The sequence below is a fragment of the Pogona vitticeps genome, chromosome 1 (genome assembly GCF_051106095.1).
Source record: "Pogona vitticeps strain Pit_001003342236 chromosome 1, PviZW2.1, whole genome shotgun sequence".
Lineage (NCBI taxonomy): Eukaryota > Metazoa > Chordata > Lepidosauria > Squamata > Agamidae > Pogona > Pogona vitticeps.
In genome coordinates this window covers 231,174,628-231,197,288 of record NC_135783.1, presented here as the reverse complement: position 1 = coordinate 231,197,288, position 22,661 = coordinate 231,174,628, and the positions used below count along the sequence as shown (strand labels likewise).

At 42.3% G+C, this 22,661-nt stretch overlaps 1 protein-coding gene across 1 annotated transcript in view; it reads left to right on the top strand.

The window, feature by feature from the left end:
- The window catches only part of LOC144582979 (kalirin-like), an 85,022-nt gene that overhangs the window by 57,114 nt on the left and 5,247 nt on the right, over nt 1-22,661 (top strand). The window contains exons 17-23 of the mRNA XM_020814549.3: nt 166-289; nt 6,911-6,970; nt 14,376-14,403; nt 16,082-16,250; nt 17,672-17,793; nt 19,451-19,582; nt 20,676-20,840. Of these exons, the coding sequence (XP_020670208.3) occupies nt 166-289; nt 6,911-6,970; nt 14,376-14,403; nt 16,082-16,250; nt 17,672-17,793; nt 19,451-19,582; nt 20,676-20,840 (800 nt within the window). The remainder of the gene's footprint in view (nt 1-165; nt 290-6,910; nt 6,971-14,375; nt 14,404-16,081; nt 16,251-17,671; nt 17,794-19,450; nt 19,583-20,675; nt 20,841-22,661) is intronic.

The window sequence follows — 22,661 nt, the reverse complement described above, 5'->3', positions numbered from 1 at the left end:
ATTTCAGAACGGACTGTTTGTACCCAAATAGGGATCTTGTGAAAGGCTTCCATCTCCTTAGGAGAGCTGCTGGTATCAAGGACGTGTGTGCTGATTGCCTTTCCACATCCCTTCCTCTTCCTACAAAGACATGCCATTTGATTGGTGCATTTTTTGGTACAACAGGAAGTCATGTTCATGGCATACCCTGCGCATGAGAAAGCGGGCGGACAAGGAAAGCAGTGGCAAAGCTGAAGCCAATGGCCTACGTAAACCCAAGGATATTCTGGGCAACAAAGTCTCTGTTAAAGTGAGTAAGGCCATGTGGAAGCTGTGCGCTGCCTCCTGCTTCTCATCCTCACTCCCCCCTACAACATCCTTTCTAAGGACTCAGGGTGACATCTGGCTTTTGTTTTAGTTTTATTTTTTTCCCCCTTTTGGCTTTGATTTTTAATTTTACTTTTTGGTAGTAGTAGCCATTTTGGCTGGATTTTGCATGCAAGATACAACAGCTTTTCTTCCTCACCACTGGCTTCCAAACTGTAAGTAAGTTGTCTTTGTGTGTGTGTGTGTGTGTGTGTGTGTGTGTAGTACTTTACACATCTAATGTAACGTCAAAGTATGTGCCCTTAAATAATTTCCAAGACTTGGACAAAATGTCCTTTGAAATGGAGCAAGCCCATGCCAGTCTGCATGAGAAGACTCTAAGCACCATTCTGTGGGCAGCAGGAGATCTTGGTCATGGTTAGCCATGATAATGTAGGAGGGGTAACGCATTTTGTTTTAAAAGATTACGTTGTCACAGTGGCTTGTTGAATGAATACATCAGGCTTTCAGAATCACCTTGTCCTGTCAAAGGCACTGGTGGGGGCAGTTTTGCTACCATGGTCTCCACAGCACCATAGTTCCTAAGAAAGCCTTGTTAGGACTCTTCCAGATGAAGCAAAAGTTCCTCCCCACTTTTTTCTGCACAGATTTTGCTGCCATTCATGACCCAACAAAAAGCCACTTCTCAGAAAACCATTTATCTTTTGGAAACCTTAGAAATTACTTCTCTGATAGAATTTCTCTAGTCTACAGTTGTTTTGATTTGTTTTTCTTTTTCCTTTGAGTGTAGCAGAAACCCTGATTTAAAGCTTCAAGCCATAAGTCTGTTGACCTCCTAGAGGAGTAAATCCCCAATGGTTTAAATATTTTATTTTATTTTAAATATTAAAAGAAGTTCAGTGTGATAGGAGGCTGTTTTAGGTATAAAAATCACCAAAGTTAGTTGTGGTGATGCAAGAGCAGTCTAGGTGTCCCACTTTCTGATTAAGCTTGCATTTTGAACTTTCCATTAAGAATTGGAGGGGGCATGTTTGATCCAATGAAATATTAGCCACCCAACATAATTGATATATTGTCTCTTTTTAAAGAAACTTCATCAACAAGGAAGATACAAAATTGTCTGTTTGCGTGACAAACCATTACAGGATTGGTTGTACAATCTGTTAGAGTCTTGGAACATTTTAATCCTGGTTTGGAAAATACACCTAACGCTGCTCTACGATGTTTAATTCTTACAGAAGCATACTAACCTGGGGTTAAAATGTTAGGAGCATGATGGTGGATTTACCGCCTTACACTGACAAATAGCATGTGACAAAAAGGGGTGACCAGAGCCATCTTGCTGTGTGATGATGCAGCCTGATTTGTCCCATTTTGCCGCCCTGACCAGATTTCACAGAGTGAGTGACTAGTAGTCTAGTCTAGATGATGGCTTGAGCTGTTTGTTCTGTTCTGTCAGAACTGTCAGCTCATCCTTTGCTGATTCCCAGACAACTGCTTATAGCCTTGTTTTGTTGTCCAGGTTACTATACAATGTAGTGAAGGGGAAGGTTGAAAAGGTAGCAGCCAAGTAGCCGCCGTGGAAGATAGACAGCAGAGAGTTTACATGCTTAGCTGTTAGATAGCCTATCTAGATATCTGGGATGGAGTGGGGAGAAAGCATGAGGCATGGCATTACAGTGGTGCCCCGCATAGTGACGTTAATCCGTTCCAGGATTAACCTCGCTATGTGAAATCGTCGCTAAACGGAACAAAAAAACCCATAGAAACGCATTAAATCCTGTTTAATGCGTTCCTATGGGGCAAAAACTCACCGTTCAGCGAAGAGCCTCCATAGGGGCGGCCATTTTCGCCGCCTCGGTAAGCGAGGAATCCGTCCAGAAAACAGCGGCAGCCATTTTAGAACCGCCCATCAGCTGTTAAAAAAGCATTGCTTTGCCATGATCAGTTCCCCAAGCAGGGAACCAATCATAGCAAAGCACTGCCAACCAGCCAGCTAGCCAGCCCGGGAGACACCGGGCGTCCTTGGGTAGCGGGCGAGCGACTCGGGAGGAAGGCCGCCGGAACACCCGGGCCTTGCCCTGCCTCCCAGCTCTCCCCAGCCACCCCCTCATCCCCTCCACCACCGCCGCCAGTCAGCTGGGGGAAGATGAAGCCGGCATTTCAGCACAGCTCCGGAGGAGGGGAATCCCTTCCCCCTCCCCTCCCAAAGCCGACGCTGAAGCCGGCATTTCAGCACAGCTCCGGAGGGGGGAATCCCTTCCTCCTCCCCTCCCAAAGCCGACGCTGAAGCCGGCATTTCAGCACAGCTCTGGAGGATGGGGAGGGGAATCCCTTCCCCCTCCCCATCCACCCGAAGCCCCGCCCATCAGCTGCGCGAAAATGGGGCGTAGGGGGAAAATCGCAAAGCGATTGCAAAATCTTCATCGGTATACGGATTATTCGTTAAACGGGGCACCCGTTAAGCGAGGCACCACTGTATCTCTAAAGGCAAGAAATACCAGTTTGGAACTTGCCTGTTAAGATTTTTAATAAATGGACCATATTGACTGTACGTTTTCTGCCATCAGGCTGAAGTAAAAAAAATAAAGGCCCAAGCTGCAGTGTGAGTTATGGACTGCCTCCCGAAAGAGCATTGATGCTTGCAGGACTCTTCTTCTACAGAATTAGATTGGGCATTTTTAAGCTTCAGTTCATACAACTGCTTTGTCTCTACAGAACTGCACGATTCCCTTGTGATTAAGCAACCAAAATGTTCGCTCCAGTTGAAACAAGTGGTAGGCAGCCTTCCTTAAATCTGGGATTCCTTCCCCCATTTAAAAATATCCTTCATCAGTGTAATAAACTCTAGTTGTAAACCTAGGACAAATTCTATATACTATTAACCATGCATAGATCCATTTGTGGAATTGGAGCCAGTATTTAATGAACTGGAATTCTGCCAATGGAAATTTTGCATGTATTCATTTGTTATAACTGAGGTTGTTTGCTTTGTTTATTATCTTTGCCAGCTTCTCTATGGCACTACCAGCTTCAGGAACCCTCTGTTATAGCAGTGGGCATATGATGAGCCTAATTGTTGCAGAATGAAACACCTATGTCTTTTACCACTGAGCAAGAAGCGTGGCTCTCCTCACCTACATGGTTGAATTCCCCTCCTTGTACTACTATTAAAAGTACAAGAACCTATTTTTCCTTTGTCATTTGGGCAGCATAACACTAAGCTCAATAATACATGAAAAATGTCTTCATTAGCTCTTCATTTGCAATCTCTAACCCCATGAGAACTAATATGTTTATTTAAAAAATTCTATGGGGAGGGGAAATACTGAGAATGATTGGAAATGCTTCTGCCAAGTCATTTCTGATTTATGGCAATCTTTTGGATTAATTATCTCCAATAGGTGTTTCAATTAATTTAATTCTTCAAAAACCTTCCAGCTTGTGAATGTAGGATATTGTACTTCTGTATTCACAGTTCAAAACTCCAGGAAGTGGCGCAGTATTGCTGCACAATATCATGCCATTTTGCCAACAGGAAAAAAGATGCCAAGCTTTGCATAACAAAGTCCAGCCAGAATGTTGAGGGCACCCTTGTCACCATTCAAAGTGGTTTACAGCATACCCTCTTGTGCTCACTACTATTTCTTCTAGGCATTTTGGTACCTAGAGAACGGGTTGAAAAATGGCTCTGACAATTCTTTTGTCTTTGAGTAAGAAGTGTTTAATTAATGATAAAAGGAGTCAGGTTCTGGGATTTTCCCCTGCTTGATGTTTCTTTGTGAATGGTAGAAAGAAGAAGAGAGTATCCTGTAGACCAAGGGTGTCATCAACATTCAGGTTGCCCTTCGCTATGCAAAAATGAATAAATTTCACATATGATGAGAAGATAAAACTGGCTGGAAAAGACAATATTGCAGGGGTGAGCTTGGGGCACACAGTAGGAAAAGAGGAAGATCTAACATCAGACAGATGGACTCAATAAAGGAATTCACCGCTGTTAATTTGCATGATCTGGGCAAAAGTTACTGGAAAAGACAATATTGATTGGTGGAGAGAGGCAGTAGGAAGAGAGAATGACCTAACTTGATTTGTTATTGGTTTGCAAGATCTGAGCTGTTCATGTTAGAACGTTTGGGAGGTCACCACACATGAGAAGTGACTTGATAGCACATAACATCTTTGAAGTTTTCTTTTTAATTGCCATACAATTGTATAGTGACAAAATGGGTAGAATGGAGACTTTGACAGGAGACTAGGAAAGAATATAAGCACTAGAGCTCTGCTAACATCAAAACGAGTGAGCTTCTAGGCATTTGTTCAAAGTCCTTTTTAATATATATTTTTAAAATATTTTCAATACAGTGGTGCCTTGCTTAACGACGTTAATTCGTTCCAGCGAAATCGCTGTAGAGCGAAAACATTGTAAAGCGAAATGAAAAAGCCCATTGAAACTCATTGAAAACCATTCAATGCGTTCCAATGGGCTGAAAAACTCACCGTCCAGCGAAGATCCTCCATAGGGGCAGCCATTTTCGGTGCCTGTAGAACGAGCAATCCATCCAAAAACACAGCGGGGAGCGATTTTGAGCACCTGCTGGCCATTTTGAAAACCTGACAATCAGCTGTTTTGATCATTATAATGCAAAGAATCAGTTCCCGAAGCAGGGAACCAATCTTCACAAAGCGAAAAAACCCATTTAAAACATCATTTTGCGATCGCAATTGCAATTGCAAAATCATTGTCGTGAAGCAGATTCGTCGTTATATAGGGTCATTGTTAAGCGGGACATGACTTTATCTGTATTTTTGAAAAATATATTAATATTATTGTTGTGTTTCCATTTTTACAACTAGGCACAGAATCCTCTTGCAAGTATGATTCTGATAAGCCTGTGTGGCCAGGAATGAGCTAAAAAGTTTAAAAGTCGGCTAAATGTTGGCTAATAGAACCTTGATTGACACTGTCAAAACTTCATCTAGGTGCCCTAGAAGTAGAGCTAGTTTTCGCTCTGAAAACATATGTGAGGCGACTGGTCTTAGAAATCCTGAGAGAATGTTTACTGAAATAGCTCCCTCCCCCCTCTGCCTACAAATATATACAATGTTTCATTTCACAAAACTACTCCTCACAAGTCTGTACCATGGCATGCTCAGTCTTATAATAAAGTTGCTATTTATCCTTTTTGAAAGGCCTTTTTTGATGATCAATACTGCAGCCTGGTTTCTTTCCAAATAGGAAGTGGGTGGGGCCAATCATTTTGTTTCAAGATAAGCAAGACTGGCCTTTTCAATGTATATGATCTGTTTTAAATCTGGGGAAAATTTAGGGTTTCCTATTTCTGAATGGGGGCAAAACAGATTTGCTTTAAAAACCCCTAACATGAAAACATGTTGCCCAAACGTCTCCAAATTTGGGTCAGAACATGTGCACACAGTCTGCTACTATGATGCTAAATTTGGTGTTGATAAAAAATCCCAGTATAAATGCTAAAATGTTTTGTTTGGGCTGCCCCCATTTTTAGAATTGCCTTATAGAATGCTGATTTGTTCTGCCAGCACAAAATCATTGTTGCACTCTTGTGCAGCAAAAAGAGCTCTGCTCAGGTCTTGAAAAGTAAAGTCTGTGACATTCTGTGCTTTGTTAAAATTCTTTGCTGTAGTCTTTCTGTCTTGCATATGGTGTGTGATCTTAAACCACATTTTTAATATAGCTAGGTGATGCTGCTTTTGTAACCTATGTGTTCACAGTCAGTTGTGCATCTACAGTAATGCTGCCTTAACGCACATAACCGTCAAGTGGCTGATAATTTTTGTTCAGAATATCAGTGCAGATCAGCAGCTGAGGTGAAGTGCAGCATGTAAGATGCCTGAGGCCATCCCTGTCCCCCAAAAGGAAATGTGTTATTTTAAGTCTGTGATCTAGAGAGTGGAGGATGGGTGTCCTTGAGTGACATGGGAAATGTATGCTACCTCCTGCTGTGTTTTGATGGTTTTTCTGAATTGGGGCCAAGGAAGTCCAAAACAGAAACACACAAAACGCCATTCAGATCGTTCAGGTTTTCAGGATTTGCAAACTTCAACTTGCATTGACGCTCAAGCTGTTTGAAGTTTATAGCCATGTAAAGCTTAAGTGTCAACTGACTAAAATTCTAAAATATTGCCCAACAGAGAAACTGAAATGCTGGACTGTCCACTCCTTCAAAAATCTTATTTTAAAGTGATCTTGTTAGATCTGGCTGCCCCCGAACTTGATCTGAAGGTTTTATGAAACACTTTGCTCCCAACATTGTTGTGAAGGCTTTAAAAGGGCCATGCCAAATAGGAAAGCTGGTTATATAGCAGAGGTAGCATATCATACTTCTGCTTTCATTAATACATTTTAATTTACCTCAATACTTTTGGGACTACTACCCTTTTTGTTTTTGCCAAATGTATTAATGCTTGCCAACATGTGACTTTTTGTTGTTGTTGTTCTTGGGAAACATGTTTTGTTACCAGTGTGTGTGCCTACATTATTATCAGCTGCTCTGCTGTTCTTGTGTCTTTTAATTCCTCTAATGAGCCTCATTCTGTTCTTTTTCTCCCCATGCTGCCAAAAAAGGAGACAAACAGTTCAGAGGAGTCAGAGTGTGATGACCTTGACCCCAACACTAGCATGGAGGTAGAACATGACCCTTTCTCTCCTCCCTTGCAACCCAAGAGAATTTTGTGCCTCTAATTATTTATTTATTCAAGTGTTGGTAAAAATGTTGTGTCTGTATCGAAAATGCTGAGGTAGGCGATGCCTGAAAATGTATTCAGGACTATCTTCTGTTTGGCAGAATTTCGTAAGTGCCTGAGACAGCAGATCTTGGGCACCCTTGATGGACGGCAGATTATCACTGATGAAATTTTGACAATGTCTTTCTATTGCCATCTCTGTTCTCCACGCAGAGTGCCAAATGGTCTTGGGCTAGTGATGTGTTCACTGAACACTCACTTAACTGTATGATAAGAATTTACAGTATGATAAAATATGCAAACCTCCATCCATGCTAAGAAACAAAAGTATGACTTCTTGCCCAGTTGTGAAAAACGCAGGAAGCTTGCTTTGTCTGACATTCGTTGATCAAACTGGGCACAATTACATATTGATGGCCAAAAAATCTGGTTAACACAATAGGCCATAAGTCAAGGGTGAGGAAATTTTGGCCCTCCAGAGGTTTGAACTTTAAGTCTTAGAATCTCTGACTATTGGCCATGCTGCCTGGGGCTTCTCAAAGATGAAGCTCAAAGTCCCTGGAGGACTAAATGTCCCCCCCCCCCAAATCCAAACATTTGGGGTGTGCCATTTGCTCTTGTTTCTTTTTCACTCCAACTCCCAGAATTCTCTAAGAATTCCTCAGGCAGAATTCTGGAAGTTCCAACCCACAGATGAACACGTAGATTTCACTCACCTGGACGGAGGTGTACCTCAGGCCTTGCTTTCTGTTCAAACAGAAGACTACCCTGGAAGTTTCTGGGTGGCCTAGGTCATTGTGGCAAGTGCAGTACTTTGGGATGGGCCTTCTATAACACCTAATATGCAGTGACCATACACTAGGAGAAGGATGAAGGCCTTGTTCTATCTGTGGGCTGGAGCTCCCAAAATTCTGAGTGGGAAATTCATGGAGAATTCTGGGAGTTGGGGTCCACTTCCCACCTCCAAAAAAAAACACACACACACACACACACACACACACACACACACAAATGGCACAGCCCTAACAACAATAATGCAGTACTTCTGTTAAGGGAAAATTGCAATCCTGCCATCAATGCCCAGAACACTCTCATAAAACATTTTACAAAGAAATCACATTAGAGACACCCTACACGCTACATTCTCAAGCTCACATCCAAAGTTTGTGTAATGTTCTATGGAAATGCAACTGCGAATAAATATTAGAAGCATTCTAATCCTAAAAATCAGTGATATATATAAAAAAGAGACATACTATCAAAGCCTTCATATAAATAGACTTGCCCCCAACTCTATTGTACCATCTTATAGTCTGTGCCATCTTTACAACAATAGAATGGTCAATTGTATACACCCTGTCGATTCTGAATCCCTTAAACCATTTGAGTTCCTTATGTAGGCAAAAGACAGTATGTAACTCTATAATTTTACACAGTTGCTGAAAATTGTGCTGTATCCTCCCAGAAGGTGTGGGAGCCCATTAGTCCTGTTATCTTTTGTTCCTGGTTCTTTCGCCCTCATTGCCATTCTTAACATACCTAATTTCATCTGCTTTCAGAAGCTGAGCAGGGTCAGGCCTCGCTTCTAGTTGGATGGGAAACCACCAAGTAATAACTGGGATCTTCCTGGCAAATGCATTTCAGTTATCAAATCTGTCAGTATGTTAAGCTGCTGATATTGGTCAAACCACGGTACTTTCATCTTAGTAATAATCAAGTGTTCATTCACATAACCAACAAGAGGAATTTCATAATATATGCATCCTATAGACTGGCAGGTTCTGTTATGGATTAACAGTTAATCATTAGCTGAACACTTACAGGAGTGGTTAGTTTGTGGTTACACTTAAGGTTCAAATCTCCATTTTTAACAATATACTGTACTAAATTCTTGCAAGGACACTAGTCTTGCCAACTTTCCTCACAAAGGCAACAAGGCAGTCAAATTCCTGCCTCCAAACATCCTTACTGTATTCATTTTTGGCTAAACAATGATATGCTGATACTGCAGTACTCTCTCTGCCTGGTAATTATAGTTTATTTTCAAATCCTTTAAATAGACTATCCATTATTACTGATGTTGGCCTGGCTGTCTTGTTTACATGAATGCAAGACCTATGGACAGAGGAAAAGAGAGCTGGAGGAAAATCATAGACAGTATTAACATTTGTTTGGAAAGGGTCAGATCCAAAGCCCAGTACTGAATGCAACAGCAACAGTAAGATCTGTGCACGTTCAACATAGAACAGAGGAGGGAACCATCAACCTCCCAGATGCTTTGGTCTACAACTCCCATCAGGTCCCACTCAGCATTAGTCACTGGAAAGGGATTCTTGAACCTCCAGGCCACTACCTCTGAAAGTCCATTGATTCACCACCAGTTATAGGTGTTCCCCTGCATATATGTCAAATTGTGCAAAAGCAGCACATCCTTCTGTTCTAGTGACTGTACTTGAGTGTTCATCCCTCTGTAGAAGTTTTGCTGGCTGGTTCATAAACTCTACCAGTGCTGTTCCCTAACAGTTTTACATTGCCAAGAAGTAGGATATATCCTCTAACTTTGAATTCATGGGTCTTGCTTCCCGTAACCCTGCTTTAAACCTGACACCACTGACCACCTAAGGATTTGGTGGTCCACCTAAGGTGACCACCTAAGGATTTTGGGGAGCTTCTACAGTTCTGTCTGTCTGCCTCCATAGCCTCCCTGCTTGGAACAGCCAGTACAAGACCTCAACCATCCTTACCTATTCTCCCTCATCCTGCCCTGCCTCCCCATAAAAGGTGTCCAGCATTTTTTGTGTCTGTGTCTGCCACACATTTTGTTTTTGGCTCTATGACAGGATGTTGAGATGCTGTAAAGTAGCTCAGTCCTCTCCTCCTGATGAGGTGCACTCTGCTTGACATCATGGGTTTTTGTTAAAGAGAAAAAACAAACAAAACACTCAGTGCCAGCAACTGTTTTGCAAGCTGTAACTTAATCCCAATAGTACACCAGTTGTATTCGCACCATTTGGCCAAATGTTGAGGTAAATTTGACCTCTCCCACCATTAAAATCACTGCTTGCTGCATGTGGATTTTGACTGAGAAGCATTTGTTGCTAATCTTACTGAATCAGATGATGCTGAAAGGACAGTGGCAACAAAAATCGATGACCTATTTATTTGATATATCATTATGACATGATGTTGTAGCTGCCAGCAAATTTCTACCAAAATGCTGGCAGCTTCAGAATACCCATGTCTAACAACCGCTCACAGTCCAGATGGGTAGACAAATGCTGGGACTCACTAATACCCAGAATTTCGGAAACTTCAGCAGTTGCATGGTCACTTCACAACCAGCTTCCTTCTCTTTTCTTAGCACTCATGCTTTGAAACAAGGGTGTGAAACCCCTTCCCCTCAGCCTCCCCAAACCTTCACTCCACCCCATCCCCCATTTAAACAATGAAACCAAAGGCACAAAGTGTCTCACTGGACACTTGGGGAAGAGGGCGATTTTGTCATGTTTTCAGGGGCTCCCAGCAACTAAAGCTCACCATGCTACTGCTGCTGCCGTCACCACCATATTTCTTTTTTTTTATTTACGGTATTTATTTATTTTTGCCTCTGAAGTTCACAGGGGCCTTTTTGGAATTTTTTGGAATTTTTTTTAGGTTAAATCCATTTTCCAATTAACAACAACTCTTTGTAGCAATATTTACTGTATATAACCACTGCACTTATTCCTTTAAAAAAAAGGGGGGGGGGGAGAATAGGTAATTAACCCTGCCTCTTGGGCCCATTGAGATCATCCACCATGGTTTGCTTAAAAAAAAAAAAAACAGACCTGCTCAGCGAGACTCCTTGTTTTGGAGATACTGGAACCTTACCAACTCTTATTCTAATGGCCCAAGCTACTACTGCTAAACTCCTGATACATATGGGTGGGGCCTTTATGGGACAGACTTCAAATAATAGTGTGTGTAGATACATACACACACTATTTGCACTTTACACCATCTGTGAGGACAAATAGCTGCCTAGATGTCCGGCCCCAGTCAATTAGCTCAGTGACGCCAGTGCATTAAATGTGTTTAGCCCCATGGAAATAGAAGACTAGCAGACTGAGGAGAAAAGACCTCATCTAGCTTTTGTCATGCTGCTTTGTTTTATTCTTAGCAGACCATATTTGCCATAAGAGGGCATTTATTTAACCACACTTTCGTGTCTTTAAGCCCATTTTGCCCACTCATTCTGCTGCTCGTGTAAGCCAAGCCTGTGTGCACCTTTTGCACTGTTTCCATCCTGCAATCCTTCTCTTTGAGCTGTTTGTTGTCTTTGGCAGAAAAAATGACACAAGTTATTCTGGTTCCTGGCATGAGCTTCTTTATGGCAGTGTTTAGACATTTAAATTAAGGGGTGCTGCCTTCATCTGCCTCATATACGAAGCTTACTAATATTAATGCATTGCTTAGAGGCCCTGAAGAGCCAGTAGAGCCTGTTCAGTATACTCAGATTTGTAACAGAAAATAATTGCTGTCTTCCCACGCTTGTGTTGACATACCTTCTTCAACCCGATGTATTAGCACACCATTTGGCCAAAGGTATAAAAGAGAGAGACAGCAGGCACTAAGCAGTGAGGTGAGGCAAATGGTTAAAGGTAATTAGAACATGCATATATTTGAGCTTTAAACATGCTTTGGGCTACAGGATCCTCCAGAGCAGCGGTCTTCAACCTTTTAGGGGCCGTGGACCAGCTGGGGGGAGCTAGCTCCATGTACGGGGTGAGGGGTGGGGGCATCCCTGTGAGAGTGCAGTGGGCGTGTCATGCTCACGTGGGGGCATTGCGCTCATGGGGGACATGACACGCCCACTGTGAGCACGACACACCCACTGCGGGCGCAACACATACACCCTGTGCGTGCGGGGGACAGAGATCAGAATCCGTGGCCCAGTTCCAGCAAGTTCACAGACTAGTACCGGGCCACGGATGGGGGTTGACAACCCCTGCTCCAAAGGAGCTATCAAAACTGCCTGCAATGTCTTCACCATCACAAATCAGTGTATCTCCTATGGTAATGTGGATATTTTGCAAGTACCAGTACTTTTCATGGGGTACAAGTTCTCCATTCTGAAACACCTGGCCAAAGTGAAACTAAGCAAACAGGCTCGAGTGTAATGAACAGAAAATAAATTCATCTGCAAAAGTAGTTTGTTCTGATTTTCAAGCAGCATGAAAGTTTGATGGCACTGTTCACATGTCCTTGAATAGGAAGATATATGCTAGTGAGTGTCACCATCTGTTTTTTCCCTTTGATAAAGGTTCCAGCCTATTAACTGAAAGAAGGCAATAAAAATTCAATAATTGTGATATTTCCATCGATGAAACTTGATTTTCTGCAATGGTTTCAATAAACAAAATGTGTGAAATCTTGATGACATTAAAGTAACATCTGGATTAACTGTTATAATTGATAATGCCTGATGTTGCCCACAAACCCCAGTCAACAAAATTAAGAAGTTACAAGTAGATAAGCCTTAAGAGAAATGGTAGTATTCTATTTGAAAACAACTGTACAGTATTTCAGTGGCGATTGAAACCTTAATTCACAGATCTTGGCACAAAGCTGCCCTCTACTGCTGAAGCAATGAGTAGCTCCTATTTGCAGAGGTTTGTGGCCATCCACTTCTGTGCTGAAGAAAGACTAAAATGCACTTGGGGACATTCACAGAAATAAATAATAGGCAGATCAAGCTTGTTCTTCTCAAGATCCAACTATACTTCACTGATCATTAGAGTTAACGCATGTTATATTCAAGAGATGTGATACAGGCAGTATTTGAGATCTGAGAAATAAGGCATACAAAGGAAGACAGATTCACATGGCATGAGGACCACCACAAAACAAACTGAGCCAATGTGCAAATGACAGGAGGTGAAAAAAGTTCCTGTGGGAAGAATCACACACAATCAGCACTGACAGAGTTCCTGGATTATTTGTACATGCATTGGGGCCCCAAGTCCTGAAATGTTAGCTTGTTCCACCCCCCAAAAAGGTTTTTCAATCTTAGAGGGCATGATAATATTATGCTACTAGGGCAGATTTAACTTTTATTCAAACTAGTATTTCTCTCTGACAGTGGGCATGTTTTCTTGTGCTACTGATCAGAGAACTCTCAAGTGGGAATACTATTCTGAAGAAAGACAGCACCATTTCCCTGCCATGAATTTAAACCTATATAGTTACCATGTAATGCACTGTGTTTACTGACTGCATTGTAAATAGTAAGAGAAAGCCATTGGCATCAGATTGTTTCCTATCTAGAGGACTTTTGAGAAGGATTAGGCAAATTCACAGGGGCTGTTAGCTGTAGCTGCATCATGAATCATCCATTTTGTTAGCAGAACAAGCAGCAGCAAGCAGTAGCTAACTTGTCAGTTCGGTGGCTGGAAACTGGATCATCCAGGAAACTTTAGGAGGTCCTTCTTTTTCTCTCCATGCAAAGACACACTCCTTCTTCCATGAAAGCTGAGTTGTGTCTAATCCATTCCAAGGATTTGGAGAAAAAAATATATACCAGGTGCTGACACTACAGAGGCCAGTGTGATGTAATGGAATGTCAGACTAGCATTGCGTTCAAATTTCCACGTCACCATGAAGAAAGCAGGGTCACCTTGTGCCAAGATCCCTATCTTAGCCTGACCTACCTGACAGAAAAGAGGGCCTTGTCCATTTCCTTGGGCCCGGTGGAGGGAAGGCAAGATGTAATATAGCTAGTACTAAAAAAGAGATAGACAGCAGCGGTGTACCTTGCTTCTCCATGTCTTCACAGGCTGGCTGTTGCAGTTTCAGACAACATTGAACAATGAACAACGTTGTTCTTTGCTCCAGCAACACAACAGGGCAATTTTGATATATCCAAGGGCTGTCCAGTGTTCAATGTGACAAGATAACAACATGTACTGTGCAGTTGCCTGTCAGTCACGTGGATTCCTAAAGAGGCAGCCTGCTGATAAGTGGGATGGAGATAAGTAATGAATATTGCGTTGAGAGAGCATAGGACATGGAGGTGAGACTGCAGTTGAGATATTTGCCTCCACACCCTGTCAGTGAGGTGCAGGGAAATTGATGCATGTTTTCCACCACAAATCCTCTCCATTAGTCCTACAGTGTGTGTGCTGAAGTATATTGCACATCCCATCGATGCACCCAAGCCACTGAACAGGAAGCTTCCAGAGGTGCATTCAAGTTCCTTTTAAAAATTATGTCAAATGCCTTGTATTTGTAGAAATTAATTTCCTTTTCTCTGATCAATTAAACAAGTGTTTTCTATTTCTCTTGTTATGTATATATATTTTTTACAGATCATCAACCCAAATTTCATCCAGGAAGGTGAGTTAAAGGCAGAAATGTACAGGTTGCTTCCACAGTTTAGAAAACAAAGTGGGGTTTAAAAATATTCATCCAGACAAGTGCAAGGAAAATGTCCCTGAATCAATCAGCTAGGAGAGAAAAACATGCCTGATTTCAAATACTGTATTGTCTTCAGTGTGGAAGAGATTGTCACTCTCGAATTGGCCTCCTCAGCCACACTAGACGCTATTCCAAGTCCTCCATACAGAGCACGCTACCATAGTCTTTTGAGACTGAAGGATGCCTACATGACTGTAAGAAGATTTTGTTTGGTGAAGCAGAGCTAGTGGTTGGTAGTTCAGTTCCTCCCTGTGTCTCCAGGGAGAAGAGCCAGCCTGTGCGGCCTTGGGCAAGCTGCACAGCCCCAGAGAGCCCCCAGAAGAAGGGAATTTCTGAATATTCTCTACCTGGAGAATTGACTTTATGGCCATTCCGAAGAGCACACAATGATTCTGTAGGCTGGTGAAAGCAAGTGAGCATATCATTTAAATATGTTAGATAAATTTATCATACACACTTACTGAAATTTGATCTGTGGGTTGACAGATGAAATAGTATATACTGTATTTTGGTTTCTTCTCCCTGGAATGATTACAAGGGTACCCTTCTTTTATAATAACTGCTATGGAGACTGCTATACCTGCATTCTATTCCATTGCTTGGTAATTACACAAACTTCCCACTGTGCACACGCTGTGATGTGAATGGTTATTCTGTACTTTGTTGAAGATATTTCTGGTGAAGGCTTTATGGAAGATTGCTCCACGGGGCATTGCTTAAACTGTGCAGGATGTAATTATACTTTAAAAAATGGTTACACACATATCACAGCCTTATTGAAAGGATGGCAGATGCTAAAGATTGCCATCCTAAATATCCACAAGTGCATTCTTTGGGTTCTTGCCATATTTGTTGTTGTGTGAACTCATCTTCATTCCAAAGGCTACAGTGTGCAGAAATCTTTCTAATCTTCTTTAATTGCTGTGGCTGATAATATGTCTCACAAGTGGGAAGAAAGAGTTTCATCTTTCCTTCTCCCTTTGTACTGAGATTTTGCAATTGCAAAGAGTATCAACACAGCAGCTATTAAGTTCAGAGTTTCTCAAAAGCTGATGCAAGGCAGTGCCCCTTATTCATTGTTATTGTTCTTTCTGTTAAACAACCATAAAGAAGAAGGAAAAGGAAAAAAAGAAAAAAAAATTCCTGCAAGAAAGAAATTTGAATACTATTATTAGATTACATAAATGAAGCATATTTGCATCCATTTGCATGGCTTCATATAATTCGTTCTACCTCTATAAACGTTCAGATAATTTGAAGTCCGTTTTGATAGATGCTGGCATTTACAAAAGAAAGCATGCTGGACAACAGCTATGGAGACTTCTCCAAGATTTTCTTTACAGCCGTCAGACTGGAATAGCTATGTAATGACTACTGAGTATGTGGTGGTGTATTCTTTGCTTGTGCCACAGAGTCCCTTAATGGCTTGGCAGCTAGTTTTAAAGGCAATACCAGACATCCTTTCAGTATCTTCTCTTTTAAATACAATTTAGTTCATCAAAGGTACAGTATCTGCGAAGCACACTTGGTAGCGTCCACGCAACACTCTAGATCTTTGGTGAATGTTATGTCTCTGTACCTGTGGCTTTTGCTCCAGTTGCTCCAGAATTCCTTGTGCCTTTAGTGGATCTCACCTGCTTGCTTGGAGACACGGTCATGTTACAGTGCAAGGTCTGTGGACGGCCTAAACCGACCATAACCTGGAAAGGTCCGGATCAAAACATTCTTGATAACAACAGTACTGCTGCATATACATTTTCTTCCTGGTAAGTTGTTGTTTCATATACAGCATTGTAATGGTACACCCCACCCCAGTAACAGTTTTTTATCCTTGGAAGCCATTGGGTTAAGCTGTTGGGGGTGCTCCCAGAGGAAGGGCTCCCTGCCCTTCTGATGAGAAGACCACGAGCTATTCCATTGTCTTCTCATGCTTTTTTTTTCTGGTAAGAAAAAATGGACTGGAAAGGAAAATGTTCCACTTATATACTTCCTCAAGAGTGCTGGGTGGTTTACAGTTCAATTATGCAGGTTACACATTGCTCCCCAATGAGCTGGGTACTCAATTTACCAATTTCAGAAGGATGGAAGGTTGAGTCAACTACCTGAGCCCAAGAGAGAACTCAAGTCACGGGCAGAGTCTTGGCTGCAGTATTGCAGTTTAACTACTGCACCACGAGACTCTCTGGACTGAAGAAGGGGAAACCACGAGAACTACAAATTGAAGGATGTTATTGATTAGAGCCCTTCCCATAAAATTCTATGACCAAGATGGGGCTGTTGGGTAATAGGAGCATCATGTGGAAACACCCTGAGTCTTATGAGACAGCTACAGTAGGTGAGCTAATAATGCAAGACCCAAACTGGGAAGCTGATCTTGCTGTTCAGCCCTTCAAGCCAAACAAATACATGAATGAACTTGGTTCTTATCCATTTGATGCACAATGTCCAGATTCAATACTACCTTCTCTGTGACTTTATTTTTCAAAAAAGGATTGGTTGCAAATGCCAGTATCTTAACATATGTCCTAATACATTTCTGATCCTCCTAACACCACAATCAGCTCAGAGGTTTATGGAAGGGCGGGAGGCAAGGGCAATGCGATGGACGTTGTTGGCAGCTATACCCCATAACTGGGAAAGGCATATGGACAGTAATGAGGAGGAAAAATCAGTCTGGCATGTTTCTGTTCATAAATCCATTCATAAATCCTCTTTCTGCACTAATTTCTGGCTTGGTTGACTGGTTGGATGGTTTAACCTGTACAAAAATTAATATGCATGTGAAATACATATTTGTGTTTTTTGGTAATATTTTAAAGATAAAATCTTCATTGCCAAATTTGGAATAGTATGAAATTGGATGGACACTTGGCTCCTAATCCACACATTTGTTGAGAAGATGCAAATCATGCTGATGTACATTTAAATACAGGTCTCTCAAGCACACTTGGTAGGTGTGCAAGAATCAGTTTCTTGCAGACCAAAATTATGAGTCCACTCAGTCCCTACCAATGCTCCTTAGCAGTTTCTTTTTCTTATTGTAGAGCAGCATCCACAACATTGCATTATTAAATGGCTGTGTTTACTCTTCTACTGGTTCTCATTTTCCAACTAATTACTAGAAAAGGTGCTGGTTTAAAAATACAGCAGAGCTACAGATTAAAATGGTCATATTTGCCCCTTCTAGTGACTCGGGTGAAATTACTCTGAAGATCTGTAATGTAATGCCTCAAGACAGTGGCATTTACACCTGTGTGGCAGCTAACGAACTCGGGTCTGCTTCCACCTCAGCAACAATCAAAGTGCAAGGTAAAGTGTATTTTCTTCACACGGTACAATGCATGTTTTAGGGAGCCTTGTATTTGCTTATCTAGATTTTCCACCAGTCCTGGTGCCTTGCAGTCAGCAATCCCCTATGAAGAGAAAGATAGCAAACACACGCACGCACGCACGCACGCACGCAAGTACGTACGTACCTACGTACATACATACATACATACATACATACATACATACATACATACATACATACATACATACATACATACATACATACATACAAAGGTATCCTAGAAATCTAGATGTCCCGTTAATTTGCCCAGTCTACATGCTCTGGAAGCCAAGGTTTGCCTTACTTTAATTTTGTTTATATTACAGTACAATATGTATATTGCCATACCTACAATGTTCTGGATTTACTTGTAGCTTTTTTAAAACTTCTGAAACATTTATCAGTATTATTATACCGGGGCTAGAAATCATTATTTCTGGAAAGGACCTTGTTGCATTACTGTATGCTTAGGAGGATTTGTCAAGAGGTTGGTGTTGGTATTGTTAGTATTTACAAAAGGACCTTGCTAACTTGGTGGATGAATTTCTTTTTTGCCCAACTTATAATGTGTAAAGTTGATGATGTTATCAGTTATGGATTTTTTCTTTTTTTTTCTTTTGGAAGTTAAGAACTTCTGATTCTCTGCCTCCCTGTCCCCCACCACAAAGGTCCTGAGGCTCCCTAAGGCTTCCTTTCCTTGTGGGGAAGCCATGGGGGGGGGTTGTAGGATGAGGGAAAACCTTTAATTTCTGAAAATCATGGCCTGCAGTAAAATGATCCTGCCAGCAGAGATTTTCAGAATTTAAAGACTTCTCTCCCCCCCCCCCCCAAAAGACTCAGCAGCTTCACAGCAAGGCCTCAGGACCTTCAGTTGGGAATCAGAAATTTCTGGTTTCAGGAAAAAGGCAGCGACTGATGACATCATCAGTTTTATGCAACATACATTAAAACAACCGGATTTCGGCTCATGTGTTACTAACATGATAACATTACTGCTCTGCGCCTCCCATTTTTTCCCACCGCCACAGGAGCCAAGGAAAAATCCTGTTGTTTTAACGTATGTCGCATAAAACTGATGATATATATATATAACTCCCCACCCCCATGTTAACATTTCAAAGGGTTGCCAGCCTTGTGTTTGTTTCGTGGCATATCCCAGACACACGTGCATGTTCCGAAATGATGCAACCCTAGTAGGTGGATGATAGAAATTTTTCTAGACGTGTAAGATCAGCTCTCCCATGTGACATTCTTTGCTAGAAGAGATCTATCTGCAAAATTACCTGCTTTGACTTGTGACTGTCAGCAGGAGGTGTTTTAACACGCTGATCTGCAGTTGTTGTTTTAAGTTGATTATCGCTGGAGTTTTGTTGAGGGGAGCTTCTTATTTGACCCGTGGTGAAACACATGCAACTACCAATTCCTGATCATGCTCTGCCACAGTCTGATACATTTGTAGTTCTGCTGTACTGAGGATCCCTTTGGCCAGTCTAGCTTTTTGACAATCCTCTGTTTCACATGCTTGATGATAAAACAGAAAAAGCAGCGCTTACTCTTGCCTTCTCTCTCCGTCTCTCCTCCTCCTCCTTTCCTGATCATGATTTCTTTCCTCCCCATGCCTCCTACTACGTGTAGGGGTCCCTGCAGCCCCCAATCGGCCTATTGCTCAGGAAAGAAGCTGCACTTCAGTCATCCTTCGGTGGCTGCCTCCATCTAGTACAGGAAACTGCACTATTTCAGGTTACACAGTGGAATTCAGAGAAGAAGGTAGGAGCGTTTTGAGGCTTTCTTTTCCTGCTTTTAAAGACTTCTGTCTCTAATTTTTCATCTCTCTCTGACAGGTTAGGTCTGCAGCCCATTGTTGTAATGTTGCTATTGGGCTATGGGGTTAAGATCATGGTTAGAATTTAGTGGCTTTCGTTCTGGGTATCGCCTATGCTGTTGGTGCCCACATTGCCTCTTGCTGCCTGGGAGATCATAAAAGAGTCTGTCCAGAAGGGGCTGCAGCACAACCTTTCACTCTACTCTCCCTCCCCCCCCCCCCACACAAACATCTGCCATTATGCTGTATGTCAACCAGGAAATACAGGGTGATCAGTTTCAACTTCATATTTGGAAATCATTGGGAGAGTTGGTTTTCCTCACTTGTTTGGGCACATCTTTTAATTCAGAGGGGGAGGGATCTGGTGGTCACTGGCCAGCTCCCTGCATCACAGGGGAACCTTGGCAGCTGCCCAACACAATAGAAGTGGATCAAGAAAACTCTGCTACTATTCTCCGGCCTATCTGAGCTTCTGGAGAGGGTTTAACAACCCTGGTTCCAATGATCTTCACAAACAGGTTTCTGAGGTGTGACACGCAGCTGAGAAAAACCCGGACAGATTGTGTGGCCAGAATCCTTCAGCATGTACAGCGAGAGCAAGGAAACAGGACACATTTTCTGCCTTCAGCTGTGTGATACACGTCCAGGGAGCAGCTAGCAGACTGTAGCCTCTTTGTACAAGAAACAGCCACATTGAGTTTGTGTTTCTTTCCCCAGTGTTCTATTTGTGGTTATTTTTGAGATAAGGCATGAGTAGCACAACCCTGAATCCCCAAGACACAAAGGTTCATTCATAACTAGTTGGATCTCTGGCGGCAGGCAGCTGGACAGGCTGCTTTTTCAGATGGAAAATTACAGGATGTATATACAGATGATGCCTCTGTGTAAAAAAGATATTCTAACTATGGTTCCCCCTAGGCTAGGTCCAGTCTCACTGCATGGAGATCAGGAGGGCATAATAACCCCTCTTCCCTGGGGGCCTGGGAACACATTCGAATGTTGGTTCTCCTCTTCTTTCTCCCTCTCTATAAAATATAGGCTCACAGGTCTGGCAGCAGTCCGTGGCTTCCACTTTGGACACCTACCTCGTTATCGAAGACCTCACACCAGGCCGCCAGTATCAGTTCCGAGTCAGTGCCAGCAATCCATGGGGCATCAGCCTACCCAGTGAGGCCTCTGAATTTGTGAAACTGCCAGAATATGGTGGGTACTGGACCACCACAGGGGAGAATCCCCATTGTCAGAAGGGACATGGCTAGTCACATAATACATGAGAACTGATGGGTTTGCGGTAGTAATGGGGTTCGTGCTGGTTTGTAAGCACAGCAACACTGGTATCATGTGTTCTCTTCCCCCACTTCCCCAGCTGAATCCCTCACTCACTAGCCCCTCACTCACCAGCCAGCATATGCTCCTCTCCTCCTTCTCGCCAGCTGTTCAGCCAGTCCCCAGCAGGAACATGGGCTTCTCTGCCCCACCTCCGTGGCTGACTGGCCACTAAGACAAGGAGGCGGGACAGGCAAGCCTTTACTCCTACCAGGGACTGGCTGAGCAGCTGAAGAGGAGAAGGGGAGGAGCATATGCTGGCTGGTGAGTGGGGCATCGCCCGGGGAGTCAAGGCAAGGGAACCCTAGCCCTAACCTGTAACCCATGCTTACGAACCAGCACAAACCTCTGAACCTTGAGGTTCATGCCCATCTCTGAGGTTTTTTTTGTCAACAGTCAAAGAACTCAAACAGATTTGTTGTGAGACTGTGTTTTTATTTGTTTGTTTTTCCTATTTTCATTTTGTACACAGTGATGGATATCTAGGCTGGCCGGACAGCTCAGTGAGTTGAGCGCCTGAGCACAGAGCCAAGGGTTGAGAGCTACCCTGTGTGGTTTGGGGCAAATTCCATGGTCCCAGAGTGCTTGAGAAGAAGGGAAGGGATTCCCCGTTTTATTTATATATATATAATAGCTGGATACATATAAGTCACATGAAAATCAAGGAGTTAATATTTGAGCAAGGGCTTTGGCTGAGTGATATATTGCATACTTGATACATAAAGGTCCCAGCCTTAATATTTGGTGTTTCCAGTTTGTAAGACGCTTAGCAGCAAGACTGGGATAAATCTCTGGATAATAATAATTCAAGGAGCTGTTGCCAGTCAGGATATATGAATGTTATAATATCGTTATACATATTACTCATAAACCCACAGATAAAAGGTTATAAGATGCTAAGAATCATTAACAGGCTCCTAGATGGACAGGATACATTCTTTGTTTTCCTGTCACATCAGCATCTTGCCATACTTGCATTGCTGAACTGAAGCCAACATACATTGGGTTCTAATCATGTCTCCCTTCCAAGCACTTCCCAGGAACAGATTCACTTAGTAGCTTCAGCACGTCTTACATCATGTACCTTCACACTATATGGCCTTGCTCGGGTGTCCTTTATCCTTCGTTCCTGACCAATGTTGCCTTGTTCAGGGTTTCACAGCACTTTTTCATGATCTTATGATTGCCATTTTGGCAACATCATATAATAGCACCAACACAAATTTGCCAAAAACATTTTTTCTGTCTGAGGGGCAGAAAACATCCACCTTTATACACAAACACAGCAGAAACACTGTACCCAAGTTGTTGTTTGAACCCTTGAGGCAGAAAAGCCTATCTCTTTGTCCCCAGCAGGAAAAAAAATACAAATTTAAAACTGCCGTTTTGTTCCTTTCCATGACATTAAAAAAAATCTGTTGCCTGAGGAAGCTGATTTCTTTTACCTAAAGGGAGGGCCAGCTCTGCACCATCTAGTATTGCTTGTGTACCTGGGTAAGTCCTGTGCTCCAACAGCATAATGAGGATTTTTTTTTTTTGCCTCCTCTTATATATTTGTTTTCTGAGGCAACAACTTACAGCTACTAAGTCAAAATGATGACAATCCATAAACCAAATAACCACACATAGTCAAGTCAGTTGCAGGTTTAGATGGATTAAAATCCATTCAGAAATTCTTAAACTATATGCAAAAATAGT